The following is a 16,318-nucleotide window of genomic DNA, read 5'->3' on the forward strand; positions in this document are numbered from 1 at the left end:
GTCAATTCATATTATTATTGTTATTAATTATTAAAATCATTACATCTCTTTCATAGTTTTGATAACTGCACCATCCATGGACAACACTTTAAACTCTTTTATTTCTCCCATGAAAAATTGTGGTGGTGGGGGGGACAATCCTTGAATATATAGTAGCGGCCTAAATACTTATAATTGTCCAGTACACAAAGTATGGCCCATAATCGCTACACTGATCTGGGCCACACACCTCCCATGCACAATCGGCCCAAATGTTGTCTGCCGTCATGCAGTGCCATCATTGCCACACTTGGCCCACAGTTGGCTGACATGATCTGGGCCACACACCTCCCATCCACAATCGGCCCAAATGTTGTCTGCCGTCATGCATGCAGTGCCATCATTGCCACACATGGCCCACAGTTGGCTGACATGATGCATGCCAGTGCCGGCAACACGCCAGCAGTGCCATGATGAGGCCACATTTGGGCCAAGTCTGTTTGCTATGTGGTCAGGCAGCATTTCATTTTCTTATGTAAATATGACTGTCATAATTTGGCTAGAGGACTAATTCCTGAATATGTACAGTATATAATAGCACAAAGTCTCAAAGTGCACTTTGACGACACCGGTGCATTATGACGCGTGACCGGCAGAACGGTAGCACGTGACAATCACACTTAACGTTACTACCTGCAGCTTTTAAAGAATTTTGTAACCTCAAAAAAAGTAAAGCTTTTTTTCTTTCACTTTGCACAAAAAAAAAAAAAAAAAAAATGATGATGATGATTGATCAAAACTAATTGGGATTGGCTGGAATATAAACAATATAGTCCGAAATAGGATAGTAGATCAAACTCTGCAGTATTTGATTTAACTTAATGAACACTCCGAAAAAAAAAAAAAAAAAAAAAAAAAAAAAAAAAAACATTATCATTAGTCAAAATATCAACATAAATCTACTTCATTTGGCAGCTGCCGGCGAAAGTTACCAAACACGAGCCGCAAACTCAAGCTCAGCGCGAGATCAAAACTTCGGCTCAGTTAAATCATACTAAATTACTTACAATTCCATTCTTAACATGTTATCTCCTTCGGTTCCACGTGCCCAACATTCAAACTAGTTTAAAGAGGGTTTAATCTTCTTAATCGTCTTGTTTCGCGCGTCGTCACGGCAACCACACCCACTAGAATGAAAACCGTGCCATGGGCGAATCTGATTGGTCAGGAGCCGCACATAAACACTTGCGACACGCCCTGATATTTAAATTTACACAAGGAGCAAAGAAGAAAAAGACAGCCTTACTTTCAAATTTTTAAACTATTAACAGACTGAAAGAGATGGACTAAGGATATGAAACGTGCTCAGCCTAAATCTCCTCAAAAACCTGAAACAGTGTTGTCAGTGTTTATATTAGCGGATTCATCAATTCTCGTAGAATTAAGAGCTACAGATAAGAAAACACAAAAGCTCTTTATCTGAGAAGATAGGTGGCTCTTAAAAGAGCCTTTGGGGTAGTTGAAGTCAGGCACGCCTCACTTCGAGCTGGTGTATTTGGTGACGGCCTTTGTGCCCTCGGACACGGCGTGTTTGGCCAGCTCTCCGGGCAGCAGCAGACGCACGGCGGTCTGGATCTCTCTAGAGGTGATGGTGGAGCGCTTGTTGTAGTGCGCGAGGCGAGACGACTCACCGGCGATGCGCTCGAAGATGTCGTTGACGAAAGAGTTCATGATGCCCATCGCCTTGGAGGAGATGCCGGTGTCAGGGTGAACCTGCTTCAGGACTTTGTAGACATAGATAGCATAGCTCTCCTTCCTGGACTTTCTGCGCTTCTTTCCTCCCTTACCGGCGGTCTTAGTGACGGCCTTCTTTGAGCCCTTCTTGGGCGCGGACTTTGCTGGTTCAGGCATGATGATACGAGATCAGAAAACTGACAAAGTAATGTTCCCTTCAGCGTGATACAGAGGTACTTATTCACTGCCATATGCTAATTTCCAAAGAGATAGGGGAATCCTCTGATTGTCTGTTTTCATAGGCCAAACCCACAAACTCGTACTTCATTGGACAACTCAAAGCATCACGAGGGCCAATCACAGGCGGAAGAATAATAGTCCCGCCCACCACTACCCAAGTTTCCTTTGTTTCGTTTCCCGCTCTTTTATTCAATATTTTTTTAAAAAACAAGCGGTTCTAATATTGTGCATCATCGAGTAATTTTAAAACCCCTTATAAATCCATTGAGGGAGTTTGAAAAAAAAAGAAAAAAAAAAAGGTGTAGGCCTACTTATGAAACTATTGGTGAGATGTTTAATGCAACGTGAACCACAAGTTACATTATAGCTGCCTTCAAAGGCAACTCATATATTTCAATTCAATATGGTGCACAGTTAAATAGAAATATATATATATCATATAATATATAACATTAAAAATCATATGATTGAACTAAATAATGTCTCATGGTCAATAAATAATTTCATGTTTATTTCTTTTTGTTAAAAACTTTGTGAAAAAAGTTCTCGTTATAGAGCAGATACCAGAAAACTTCAGATTCTGAGACAAGTGATAAAAACCCACGGAAATGTTTTCAAAACTTCCATGAGTTTTGTATTATTATTATTATTATTATTATAAAGTAATTAAAATCAAATTTGTAGTTCAAAACCTGACACCACCCACTAGGTAAGGAACTCCTAAAATAATTTAAAGTACCATTTTTATGGTAACGCAAGGTCCGATTTCAAAACGGGTTTCAAATGCTGAATCTTCAGTTTGTAAGCTTTCGAATGATATAATTTGTAAACATTAACACTGTATTTAGTGGAGTTCATCCTGGATTCAGTTAACAAAACATGTTATACTTAATTCTATGGTTGCCGTGGTCAAAACATTGACTCTTTATATGGCAGAGTGTGTGGCTCTTAAAAGAGCCGTTGGGTTTGTGTGGTTTCTCCTGGTTTCAGGCGTTTATCCGCCGAAGCCGTACAGGGTGCGTCCCTGTCTCTTCAGCGCGTACACAACATCCATGGCGGTGACGGTCTTTCTCTTGGCGTGCTCGGTGTAGGTGACGGCATCGCGGATCACGTTCTCCAGGAACACCTTCAACACTCCGCGGGTCTCCTCGTAGATCAGACCGGAGATGCGCTTGACGCCGCCGCGGCGAGCCAGACGACGAATGGCGGGTTTGGTGATTCCCTGGATGTTATCGCGCAACACTTTACGATGACGCTTAGCGCCTCCTTTCCCGAGTCCTTTACCGCCTTTGCCTCTTCCAGACATGTTTCACTCTGACTACTTCAGTAGATCAATGAAAGACAATGAACGAATAGTTGCTGTGTGTTACAAGGGAGAATTTTACATTTGCTTACAGGACCTGACAGAAACCAGCGCTGCGTCACATGACTCACACCCCTCCCCCAAAACATAGCTAAAGCTTTGTTTCATATTAAAATTCAGGTTTCATAAATTGTATTTAACAAATATTATATATTTTACAGTAGTACTGGTTGATAAATGACTTCCTACAAGTCTAAAGGCAAGACGACATATCACATTATCAAAGTTAAATTCTTTACCCATTGGGTTAAATAAAATAAATAAATAAATCAGTCGGGTTTTTTTTTTTATAAAATATCATATATATATATATATATATATATATATATATATATATATATATATATATATATATATATATATATATATATGGGTAATTCTTCAACTATGGTACTCTTTGAGCTAGACAGTTTCAGAAAATAAAAACATTTCTACAAACAGTTTTTTAGTATCAGTTGGTTTCTCAATCTGTCTAGAAACCTTCCCTTAAGTTGGCTGTGATGATTTGTATTGAATAATATATATATTTTGCCATTTTTATCTGACAGTCCAAGAAAACGGTAATTTCCATCACATAGCAAAACATGTGTTTTGAAGAGAAAATAATTAAATATCTTCTGTTATAAAAATATTTGATTAAATAGCACACATATCTCTGATCAAATTTGTAATTTATTTATTTTTCAGAAATGTAACTGTAAAGATTTTACAATGTTTACACTAAAAAACACCTAAAACTAGATCACTGGAACATTTCATTTACTTATCATAGCTCAGAATCATGTATTTCTCAAAGTGTATATACATATCTTACACCTAACTGCACAATTATCAACACCACTGAATATAGTTGTTTTGATTGTATGTTTTTTATATGTTTTACTTTAAAATATGTGTTGTGGTGGAAATGACATGGCGTGGCGGAAGAGACAGTGTGTGGCGGAAATGACATAGATAGGCAACTTCCAATTAAAAACTATTTTTCTACTGCTCTATGTGGTGAACCAGAGCAAATCAATAAGCAACAGCATTAGTGAACAAAAACATATAATCAATATTTTTAAATGAAAAACAATCCAAAAAATGAAAAAAACACGAATATGTGTTAAAAATCAGCAAATCATTTCTTCACTGCTTTCTACATGCTGAACTAGGACAAATTACAGCAAACCCTTTATGTCATCATTGCCTTAATATAACCTTAATATAACCAGTTGAATATAATGTTGAATAACAGATTAAATAGGCAATATTTTGAAATTAACACCTTGCTTTTTCTTCAGGTATCTTTCTCTGTCCTTCTTGAGGGACTCTGCATATTTAAGTGGATCTGATTTTATTCTTTCTCTATATGATCTTGACCTCTGTGCTGTGGTATTGCTTGCCATCCCAAAAAGAGCCAAGACATCATGTCAAACTTACTTATCTATTGTTCTCTTATTTACCAACAATATTGTAACAATAATAAATAATACAATTTCCTTACTACCTTAAGTGTAAATTGCAGGTTAAATTTTTCACGAAGATAATGCAATGTGTTTATTAAACATAAAGATAAGAACCGCCCACCATTGTTTTTTATACCAAAATGCTGAATATAATATGAAAAGTTGGCACTTTTAACAGTGATTTTAACCGCTCCCGCTCCCTTCCACTAGATGGGGCGTGACGTCATAAGAGGAACTCACTAGTAGAGTTACCGGCATAGTCATAGCCTTACATAACTACAGAAAAGTTGGTTGTATGTTTTATTTGATAAAAAAAAAAAATGGATAAAATAACTCAACTGTAAACATACTCGTGTGTGCTGACTTCAAGGGGACCGTGATCCTGCCTGAAATGAGAATAAGCTATTCGCAAAACAAACGGGTTCAGGCACCGGGTTCAGGCACGTCAGATCAGCCGGGCGCAGGTCGAGCTGTTCCACTAAACTCCAAAACGCGTTCACCTCACGGCAGCACATACTCTCCACTGCTGATTCAATTGGGTGGCATAGCCCACACAAACACAGTGATGGGGACATCGATCTCTCTTTTTCTTTTCTGACAATAAACATCGTTAATTAAATCGTGAGAAATAGCGTGGATTGAGGAAGGGTATTACATGACGTTTGAGGCGTCGATGAGACTAGCGATTGTGCCTGTGCAGTGTGTGCATCTCTACAGCTCTGATTTGGACTGACTCCATGTAAGTAAATAATGTCTTCAGTCGTTGTCCCTCCTTGCTATTCTACATGACGGCAAACTTTTGAAAAGACTGGCTTGTTCCCTTATATTATCCGGGTTAAGTTTGCACCAGGCTAGCCTAGACTAGCTCTAACGTAGCTACTCACCAGGACACCTGGCCAACCCTCCACTCATTCTCCTCACACCAAGCATTAATAACTCTTTGAGTGCCATGGGTCCTGGCAATTTCCTCCCCTCTCTCACATCTGACCGGTTAAAAATTGTAGGGCTGTGGTCCATAAAGAATTTGATGGTTTCACACATCCTCAGTCGTTCTCCAAATAGCCATAATACAGTAAGAATCTAGCAGAGTATGGGTTGCGAGTTCCTCTTATGACGTCATCACCAGTTACTGAAAAAACACGCTACCTTTGAAGAAACCCCAATAAATGTTATTTTAACGCATTTTAAGACAGAAATAATTAAATATATACATATAGAGCACTTTAATTTACACATTAATTGGCTGTGGTGGTTAACCTGCAACTTACACTTTAACCTTTTCATGCATGAATTATGATAACCTCAGTCATTTTTTTCCTATGTGTTTTTATTGCTCTTAGGGCATGAAAAACATGATTTGAATTGTCTGTTTTTTTTTTATACATTTGTCAAAGAGATTTTCAGATGTCCACTTGAGTGGACACAGCATGCGTTTATAGTTTAAACTGAAGAGATACTGTATTAAACATACCGTAATACAATAATCAAACAGATAAAGTATGTGTATTTAACAAACTAATCAATACAATTATATCAAATCATGTGAAAACTATAAAATATATACAAAAAATATAAATGTGAAATATTGCAAAGGCAATTGAACTTCATACAAGTTGCACTTCGTGTGTCTTTGATATCAGAACATGAGGACGTGATTCCATCAGAATTTTCTACAGCCTGTCAAAGTACAACTGTGGAAACCACTCAGATGCTCCCTCCAGTGTACCAGAGTATGTCCATTTACCCTTATTAGCTGATCGTTCTGATTATGTTAAAGATGGACACATTTCTACCATAGCCCTCCTCTGAGAAAACCTAGTGATACGTTTTTTTCAATCTCATCTGAAATGAGCAGTGTTGGAATTTTTCTCCCAATCTAAAATCAAAACTTGGAAAATGTAACTGTGATAGGACTCATTAGATATTGCTTGATGCTGCAATATATATATATATATTTTTTTTTTTACCAGAGTCTCCTAGGATAGAAGGAATGGGTGGATATTCCAGAGCAACTTGGCATTTCTGACTGACCATTGGCCATCTTGGTTTGGAGAAAAAAAAAAATCAAAACACAACGGCTTGCCACTTGGTTACAATGTATAGGATGATGCATCAGGGTCCACTGAAGAGGATGATGTGCAACTAAGCCATCAAAACCCGTGCAAATTTAAGAAAATGCTTTTTTAATAGCTGTCCACTGTAGTGACCACTATGCATGAAAGGGTTAATTAATTATATGTTTTTTTTTTTACATTAAAGTTTTAGTATTATAGCCCAAATAATTTGCTGTTTAGCACGAACAATGTCATTTCCACCACAACCTGTCTTTACCACCCCAATGAACACCGTGGTGGAAATGACTGGGGTGGAAATGACATTTCCCCCCTTTCTCTCTAAAATATCATGCTATGTTAGCCTGCTAATATTAGTTTTAGAGTTAGCATTAAATATACACAAATTACACATTATTAAATTAAATTTATCCAGTTATTTGTACGTCCATGTGAAATATGAGCTCTTTGGAAATGACGACTAATAAACATACTCTCAGTTTTAGTCATATTTACCTTGATTTTTCTTCTTTTCATTACCCCCTAAAGAGTATGGGGCGCCGTTTGTAAAGCGGCTCACGCTGAAAATAACAGCAACATTTTGTCACATTTAGCTTCAAACTATGTTTAAAAAACTGGTATGAATTTTTGACGGTCACTTTTTACCACATTTACAACAATATTTGTCAACTTAGAGATATTTTAAATAGTTAAATCTAAATATTAAATGTTACACCTAAATGTTAAATCTAAATGCTAAATATAAATCTAAATATTAAATCTAAATCTAAATGTTAAATCTAAATATTAAATATAAATGTTAAATATAAATATTAAATATAAATCTAAATGTTAAATCTAAATGTTAAATCTAAATCTAAATGTTAAATCTAAATCTAAATGTTGAATCTAAATGTTTCGAGTGAAACTAAATATTTAACTAATATGCAAATTCAAAATGCCGGTAACCGGAAGTGCCAAAATAAAAGCTCGAGGAGGTCAGTGTGTGTTTATAGTGGTTTATAGCATGGTTTATAGTGTCAAATAACGAATAAAAAACATCTCATCTGAGGAAATGGACTTTTGGACATGGATTATCGTGATAATAACTACCTAAAATAATAAATGATAAATAAATGTTTGGAGAAACTGTATTTGAAAAGTAGGCTAGTGTCACTTTTATGAAAAGTGTGGGACTTATGACCTGTAGCCATAATAGCCAGCCACGAGGGGGCTCACTTTGACTGAATGTCATGTCATCACTCTGTCATCACTCTCATCACGAAACTCTACAGTTTCTCCAAACGTGTTTATTATTTTAGGTAGTTATTATCTTATATTATAGTTATTATTATGAGCTTTTATTTTGGCACTTCCGGTTACCGGCATTTGAAATTTGCATATTAGTTAAATATTTAGTTTCACCCGAAACATTTAGATTCAACATTTAGATTTAGATTTAACATTTAGATTTATATTTATATTTAACATTTAGATTTAACATTTAGATTTATATTTAATATTTATATTTAACATTTAGATTTATATTTAATATTTAGATTTAACATTTAGATTTAGATTTAACATTTAGATTTAACATTTAGATTTAGATTTAGCATTTAGATTTAACATTTGACATTTAGGTGTAACATTTAATATTTATATTTAACTATTTAAAATATTTCTAAGTTGACAAATATTGTTGTAAATGTGGTAAAAAGTGACCGTCAAAAATTCATACCAGTTTTTTAAACATTGTTTGAAGCTAAATGTGACAAAATGTTGCTGTTATTTTCAGCGTGAGCCGCTTTACAAACGGCGCCCCATAAAAGAGGTCACCCTTTCACCCAGCCTTGTGTTCCACTGTGGAGTTTCTGTTGCTATGGGTACTAAGTATACAAACCTAAAACAATGATCCCAGGATTCTATTTTGTACAGTGTGGTGGAAATGACAGTGAACCCAAGGGACAAGGGTTCTACTTATGAAAAATATAGGAAAATGTGAATAAATATTGCAAAATATAATATGTATAATTGAATTAGACATTATTTTATCATTTGTACTTGAAATCTACATTATTTAAATATTTAATTTAGAATTAAGCGAGGTTGAAGGTACAAAGTCTGGCTTAGGGACAGAGGGAAAACAGTAAAAACCATGCATAAAAGGCCTCATATTATATAATAAAAAGAATGATTGAGCCATGACACATTTTTTATAAGTTCCCCTTGGGGTGAAGTGTGGCAAAAACAAAAAAGAAGAAATGTTTTTTAGATTGTATTATTTCATCCAGGGACAAGAAAAATACCATAGTTAAAGAATCACCCATATCACCCAACAACTTTACTGACCGCATACATTTTAACCCTTAAACAGACAAGAGTGGAAAATGATCAGCAAAATCATGTTATTTTAAATCATGTTAAAATGATCATGTTACTTTTTATGTAATCTAGACTTGAGTAAAACAAATTGAAAGGAGTTTTTGATATATTTTGATAGGTTTCATGAGTTGTATGTCCCAGGATAAGTTTTTATATTAAGGTATATAAAAAAAAGTCATTAAAATTTGTATTTCATGTGATGCAAAAAAAATAATAATAATATTCAAAATATGCTGCATGTATGACATGTCTAAGTGTCCTAAAATTGAGGCATGTAAATGTCTTGTGTTTTTACACTGCTGAAGTGTCTCACTGTCCTGAAGAGTTCAGCTCCAGTCCTATTCAAACACGCGCCTGTAATTTCCCAGTAAATCTGAAGACTTTTAGCAGGTTTTGGTATGTCTGATAGGGGTCGGAGCTGAACTCTGCAGGATGGTTGACGAAACCTGTTCGGCCCTTCATACATCGTAGTCAATTTTGTGTATTAACTTTTTTTCTTATTGAAAAGTAAAAACAGCATGAACCACATATAACTGAAGATGCTGAAAAATAAAATTAAGACAATGTATATTGTTATATTAAGACAATTGTTATTAGCAGCTTATGGCTACTTTTACTGAAGAAAGCTAACTAATATACTTTCCACAAAATCTAAATGTCCAGCATCATGAAACAGAGAACATTTGAACCAAGTCATATGAACATTGTCGCTTTAGAACCTGCATATATTGACCTCGGATACTTTGGTTTGATACAGTTTTAACTTTATGATTTTTATTTTGTGTAATATATATATACGTATATGTACACACACACACACACACACACACACACACCTAAAGGATTATTAGGAACACCTGTTCAATTTCTCATCAATGCAATTATCTAATCAACCAATCACATGGCAGTTGCTTCAATGCATTTAGGGGTGTGGTCCTGGTCAAGACAATCTCCTGAACTCCAAACTGAATGTCAGAATGGTAAAAAAAGGTGATTTAAGCAATTTTGAGCGTGGCATGGTTGTTGGTGCCAGACGGGCCGGTCTGAGTATTTCACAATCTGCTCAGTTACTGGGATTTTCACACACAACCATTTCTAGGGTTTACAAAGAATGGCGTGAAAAGGGAAAAACATCCAGTATGCGGCAGTCCTGTGGGCGAAAATGCCTTGTTGATGCTAGAGGTCAGAGGAGAATGGGCCGACTGATTCAAGCTGATAGAAGAGCAACTTTGACTGAAATAACCACTCGTTACAACCGAGGTATGCAGCAAAGCATTTGTGAAGCCACAACACGCACAACCTTGAGGCGGATGGGCTACAACAGCAGAAGACCCCACCGGGTACCACTCATCTCCACTACAAATAGGAAAAAGAGGCTACAATTTGCACGAGCTCACCAAAATTGGACAGTTGAAGACTGGAAAAATGTTGCCTGGTCTGATGAGTCTCGATTTCTGTTGAGACATTCAGATGGTAGAGTCAGAATTTGGTGTAAACAGAATGAGAACATGGATCCATCATGCCTTGTTACCACTGTGCAGTCTGGTGGTGGTGGTGTGATGGTGTGGGGGATGTTTTCTTGGCACACTTTAGGCCCCTTAGTGCCAATTGGGCATCGTTTAAATGCCACGGCCTACCTGAGCATTGTTTCTGACCATGTCCATCCCTTTATGACCACCATGTACCCATCCTCTGATGGCTACTTCCAGCAGGATAATGCACCATGTCACAAAGCTCGAATCATTTCAAATTGGTTTCTTGAACATGACAATGAGTTGACTGTACTAAAATGGCCCCCACAGTCACCAGATCTCAACCCAATAGAGCATCTTTGGGATGTGGTGGAACGGGAGCTTCGTGCCCTGGATGTGCATCCCACAAATCTCCATCAACTGCAAGATGCTATCCTATCAATATGGGCCAACATTTCTAAAGAATGCTTTCAGCACCTTGTTGAATCAATGCCACGTAGAATTAAGGCAGTTCTGAAGGCGAAAGGGGGTCAAACACAGTATTAGTATGGTTTCTAATAATCCTTTAGGTGAGTGTGTGTATATATATATATATATATATATATATATATTTACACACACACAAACATACTTATCTATATAACCCTATAAGTTCATATATGTTTGGAAATTAAAAAAACAAAGAAAACCGATATTTCCTACTGACACACTATAGCAGAAGATATAAATAACTGGCTTAAGACCATTTTTATACATATTACATTACATACTCCCATAGTATGAAAAAAGGCAATGGGACCAGAAACGGTTTGGTAACCATCATTCTATAAAATACCTTTTTGTTTGTGTTCAACAGAAGGAAGAAATCCATACATGCTTAGTCCGAACAACTTTAGTAAATTATTACAGAATTTTTAATTTTGGGTGAACTGTCCCTTTAAAGAATAGTGTTAAAAAAATTAAACCTTATTGTAAAGTGTTACCAGTGTCTTTTGGAATGAGCACTTTAGAATGAGTACACATTGCACTTTTTTATTTTGTTTATTTTGAATTTTAAAATGTATGTGGCATCAAACATCCAAACTGAGTATTTGTTACAAATGAACATGATGTTATCTCATAGTAAACTACAGTAAAAAAAAACAAAACTATATAATTGTTACATTAGTTACCTACAATGTTTAAAATGAATATCAATAATCAATCATGTATTTTCAGTTTAATAATGACCCGCTCTAAGCCATATATGGTTCGCCTTTACTTCCTGCCTGAGCTGTGTGTGTGTGTGTGTGTGTGTGTTGCAGCTCGATATACGGTCTCTCCTGGTTATTCAGATCTGGAAATTAATTTAAACAAATATCATGCCGTGTAGGACCCGGATGTTTAATATTTGTATTTTCAGTGTTACAGTAGAAAATTCCCTCATTCAGTTAAAACTGAAGTGGCTCTTAAAAGAGCCGTTGTGGGTTGACGCAGACGCGGGTTTAAGCGCGCTCTCCGCGGATGCGGCGGGCCAGCTGAATATCTTTGGGCATGATGGTGACCCTCTTGGCGTGGATGGCGCACAGGTTGGTGTCCTCGAACAGACCGACCAAATAAGCCTCGCTGGACTCCTGCAGGGCCATGACAGCGGAGCTCTGGAAGCGCAGGTCCGTCTTGAAGTCCTGAGCGATTTCTCTCACCAGCCGCTGGAAGGGCAGTTTGCGGATCAGCAGCTCGGTGGACTTCTGATAGCGGCGGATCTCCCGCAGAGCCACGGTCCCGGGCCGGTAGCGGTGAGGCTTCTTGACGCCGCCGGTCGCCGGAGCGCTCTTACGGGCGGCTTTAGTAGCGAGCTGCTTCCTCGGGGCTTTACCACCGGTGGATTTACGAGCGGTCTGCTTGGTTCTTGCCATTGCTGCAGTCTTCTTCTCTCTGTCCTGCTTGCGCTGGAAATGCCGCTCTGTGTTTCTCGCCCGCTTTTAAAGCTTTGAACCGCCACGAGCTCATAGTGACGCGATGATGCAGGCCTTCTGGTTGGCTAATACGTGATGTCTGCGCATGAGTGCCAGCCAATGACTGCGCGTTTCCTCTTTTCAAACAAGCGGAGGGTTTCCCGCTCGAGCTGTTTTGTTCCATTGACTACTTTGCCCGCCTTTATACTCACAATATTGTATTTATTTGTTCTGAAATACTCGCCTTAATTCCCAGTGCTTGTGCAGATCTCGGATTGGAACAAAGTCAAGTTACAGTCTGTGTAAAAGCACTGCAGCGAGACAGACTAGGGTTTCCATCCTCCTCCTGAAATGGGGGATCAGTAGATCTGCTACTAAAGGGAAAAGACCCAGAGTAACATCGACCAATTTCTGTTTCCATGAAGCCAATATGTACGTTACTTTTTTTTTTTATTGATAACTTATTAAAATATTCATTATCAGAGCTTGGAAAACAAATTTATTTTAAGATTAGGGGAGATGGATTGGGTGGTAAACACATTTAGGGGGTCATGATGTGCTTACAACATGCACAACATCAACTGTAAGGTTAATCGTCGAGGTAGACAATAGTAGTCGTTTGGTGGGTAATTTCCCCCCCAACCAAGAGTTTCTACTATTTATAAACATTAACAGAGAAAAGCGCTCATTGTCAGATAAAATGGGTGGCTCTTAAAAGAGCCGTTGTTTCAGTAACCCAGTCTTCAATCTGTTTATTTGGATTTGGCGGGTTTCTCGGTCTTCTTGGGCAGGAGCACGGCCTGGATGTTGGGCAGCACGCCGCCCTGAGCGATGGTCACTCGGCCCAGAAGTTTGTTGAGCTCCTCGTCGTTGCGCACCGCCAGCTGCAAGTGACGGGGGATGATGCGGGTCTTCTTGTTGTCCCGAGCGGCGTTTCCAGCCAGCTCCAGGATCTCAGCGGTGAGGTACTCGAGCACCGCCGCCAGATAAACAGGAGCACCGGCACCGACGCGCTCGGCGTAGTTCCCCTTGCGCAGAAGCCTGTGAACACGGCCGACGGGGAACTGCAATCCCGCCCTGGAGGAGCGAGTCTTAGCCTTGGCTCGGGCTTTGCCACCGGTTTTGCCTCTTCCGCTCATTATTATTATTTTTAAATAGATTACTTCAAACACCTCACTCAGATGTGACAGAATGAATCTCGCCTGTTTCCACACACTGCATATGAACGAGAGTGACAATCGCCCATTGGTTTAGAGTGTGTAAATATTCAAACCAATCACTGAACTTCTCTCCAAAGCCCAACACCCTTTCTGGCGGGGATTACTATGCACACGAATTAATGACCTTTAAGACTGTCTTAATAAGACAGAAGAGATGAAACCATATAAATGTTTGTTATATAAAATTTAAATAAGTACAAAAAAGGATATTGTATGCTGTTACTACTAAAGGTACTATACCTTTTTACACACTGTATATTCTGGGTACAATGACTGTCTGATACTGTACAGTATTATGTTCCTATTGTAATATTGGAGTTTTATAACTTAAGTTTTATAACTAATTGGTTGGGTGTGGGTTGTTTGTATGTTCTGCCTGTACTTTTGTACAACATATGTAGACTGATCACTGTCTGAAGCTTTTACAATACATGTACATCTGAACAATGATTAAAATACACAATTTCACTCACTGTGATTTTTTTTTTTTCAAAACTGAGGTGTTTTGAATTGTTTGTTTAGATTGCATGAGTCAAAGAGAACAAAAGTCACATCTCATCTATTTGCTTTCAAAAGTAACACAAATCATCGAGATATATATGTGTTTTGCTCTAATTCAGAGTTAGTGGGTGGCTCTTAAAAGAGCCGTTGAGAAACAAACATTGGACTTTATTTCTTTTTGGGCGCTGCCTTTTTAGGCTTTGCAGCTTTAGGTTTGGCAATCTTTGCCTTTTTTGGGCTCTTGGCTGCTTTCTTAGCGACTGCCGGCTTCTTTGCCTTCTTGGGGCTCTTCGTCGCCTTCTTGGGGCTCTTCGTCGCCTTCTTAGCGGCTTTGGCTACGGGTTTCTTGGCCTTCTTGGGCGATTTCTTGGCGGCGGGCTTCTTTGCCGCTGCGCTCTTGGGCTTCTTGGCAGCAGCGGGTTTCTTGGCCGCGGGCTTCTTCGCTTTAGGAGCCGCTTTCTTCTTGGTCTCGGCTTGCTGCTTGTTGAGCTTGAATGAGCCCGAGGCGCCGGTCCCTTTGACCTGCACCAGAGTGCCTTTAGTCACCAGGCTCTTGATGGCGATCTTGACGCGGGAGTTGTTCTTCTCCACGTCGTAGCCGCCGGCAGCGAGCGCTTTCTTGAGCGCGGCGAGGGACACGCCGCTCCTCTCCTTGGATGCGGACACAGCTTTGACGATGAGCTCGCCGACGCCTGGACCTGCTTTCTTGGCTTTCGTAGCGGACTTCTTCTTGGGCGCTTTAGCCGGAGCGGCAGCAGCGGGTGCTGGGGCGGTTTCTGCCATTTCTCTCTGATCGGATCTACAGTGTTTCAAACGCTGTCTCTGTTTTCAGCAATAAATGACGCTCGCGCGGCGCTGCGCTCTTAAATAACACATGAGAACCTTATAGACTCCACCTGCCCGCTCGGCCTCTGTGCGCGTCCACGAGCCCCTCACGCGTGTGTTTTCTTCTCTTACATTTGGTTCAAAACTGGAGTGGTAAAATAGTTTGGCGCAGTCAAAACAAAGTGAACACCAAGCAGAGGTTCTGAGCTTTCATCGGAGACTAAAATACGCGAGAGGAAATGTTTATATTGCCTTCGTCAGATCAAATCCAAGGCGAGCATCAGCCACCGGGGAAAGCCGCGTGTACATTTGATGGATAGTTTAAGTGTAAAGGTTAATAAAAGCCTGAACGCCTCATCTGTGTGTTCAGCAAACAGTCTGAAATAGACTTTAATGAAATCAGCATCAGTGAGGACCGTGAGGAGGCTTTCATACAGATGTTGATTTGGGCAGCTTGAAGCACACGAACATCATCCGGAGGCTCCGAGTCTCTCTGTGACTCATGTCTGGCCAGCAGATGATCTGGCAGTAAAGTAATAATTGGTATTATTATTAATTAAAAATATATAGCATTTTCATAATCTGATGTACATAAATAAAATATCACATAAATAAAAATGTAAATCATCATATTTGTCTTTCCTTATTCGTCCTTCATCTCAGTTTTCATCATGTGAATGAGGATCATGTAAAAGCTCATCTGAATGAGCTGCCCATTTAAGCAAGGCAGAGCAAGTGACTAAAAAAACAACTTATTTTTCCCCACTGTTTCATATTTGCCTTGTTCTAGCTTGTACTTTTCTGGACAATGTTTGAAACTTTGTGTTGCAAGCATTTCTTATATCATTGCCTCCTTAAGATGAATAGCTTGTTGTATTTCTCCATAAATCGCTTAGGATAAAATCATCTGCTAAATTAATAAATGATAAAGAGCAGGCCACTTATTGCATGTTTGTTATATTCTGATTTAACCACCGTTGAATACCAATTCATAAAATAGTCATACCATTTGCACTATATGTTTGATGTATTTGTACAGATGTTGAGGTTTTGGTCAGGCTATACTAGTTCAGCTCTAGCCCAACTCCGGGTCAAGATAATGAAGGTGTTCAAAATTACACGGGTAGGTTACACTGGGATTATTACTAAGTTATGAGTACACTGGA

General features: G+C 38.6%; 5 protein-coding genes across 5 annotated transcripts; all 5 read right to left on the minus strand.

Moving 5' to 3' along the window:
- Positions 1-1,207: 1,207 nt before the first annotated feature.
- LOC311070676 (histone H2B) lies at positions 1,208-1,900 on the minus strand. Its single transcript, XM_084094683.1, has one exon. The coding sequence runs from the start codon at positions 1,888-1,890 to the stop codon at positions 1,516-1,518; it is 375 nt and encodes a 124-aa protein (XP_083950809.1). The 5' UTR covers positions 1,891-1,900; the 3' UTR covers positions 1,208-1,515.
- A 1,002-nt stretch (positions 1,901-2,902) lies between these two features.
- Positions 2,903-3,280, minus strand: LOC311070684 (histone H4). Its single transcript, XM_084094691.1, has one exon. The coding sequence runs from the start codon at positions 3,257-3,259 to the stop codon at positions 2,948-2,950; it is 312 nt and encodes a 103-aa protein (XP_083950817.1). The 5' UTR covers positions 3,260-3,280; the 3' UTR covers positions 2,903-2,947.
- Positions 3,281-11,772: 8,492 nt separating this feature from the next.
- On the minus strand, positions 11,773-12,589 carry LOC311070662 (histone H3.2-like). Its single transcript, XM_084094667.1, has one exon. The coding sequence runs from the start codon at positions 12,565-12,567 to the stop codon at positions 12,157-12,159; it is 411 nt and encodes a 136-aa protein (XP_083950793.1). The 5' UTR covers positions 12,568-12,589; the 3' UTR covers positions 11,773-12,156.
- Positions 12,590-13,147: 558 nt separating this feature from the next.
- On the minus strand, positions 13,148-13,771 carry LOC311070669 (histone H2A-like). Its single transcript, XM_084094674.1, has one exon. The coding sequence runs from the start codon at positions 13,743-13,745 to the stop codon at positions 13,359-13,361; it is 387 nt and encodes a 128-aa protein (XP_083950800.1). The 5' UTR covers positions 13,746-13,771; the 3' UTR covers positions 13,148-13,358.
- Positions 13,772-14,495: 724 nt separating this feature from the next.
- Positions 14,496-15,110, minus strand: LOC311070657 (histone H1-like; the record flags this gene model as incomplete). The annotated part of the gene is made up of 1 exon (XM_084094661.1): positions 14,496-15,110. One exon carries the CDS (start codon positions 15,108-15,110, stop codon positions 14,496-14,498), a length of 615 nt encoding a protein of 204 aa, XP_083950787.1.
- Positions 15,111-16,318: the final 1,208 nt, after the last annotated feature.

This window comes from Abramis brama, assembly GCF_963993115.1.
Source record: "Abramis brama genome assembly, chromosome: 20".
In the NCBI taxonomy this organism is placed as follows: Eukaryota; Metazoa; Chordata; class Actinopteri; order Cypriniformes; family Leuciscidae; genus Abramis; species Abramis brama.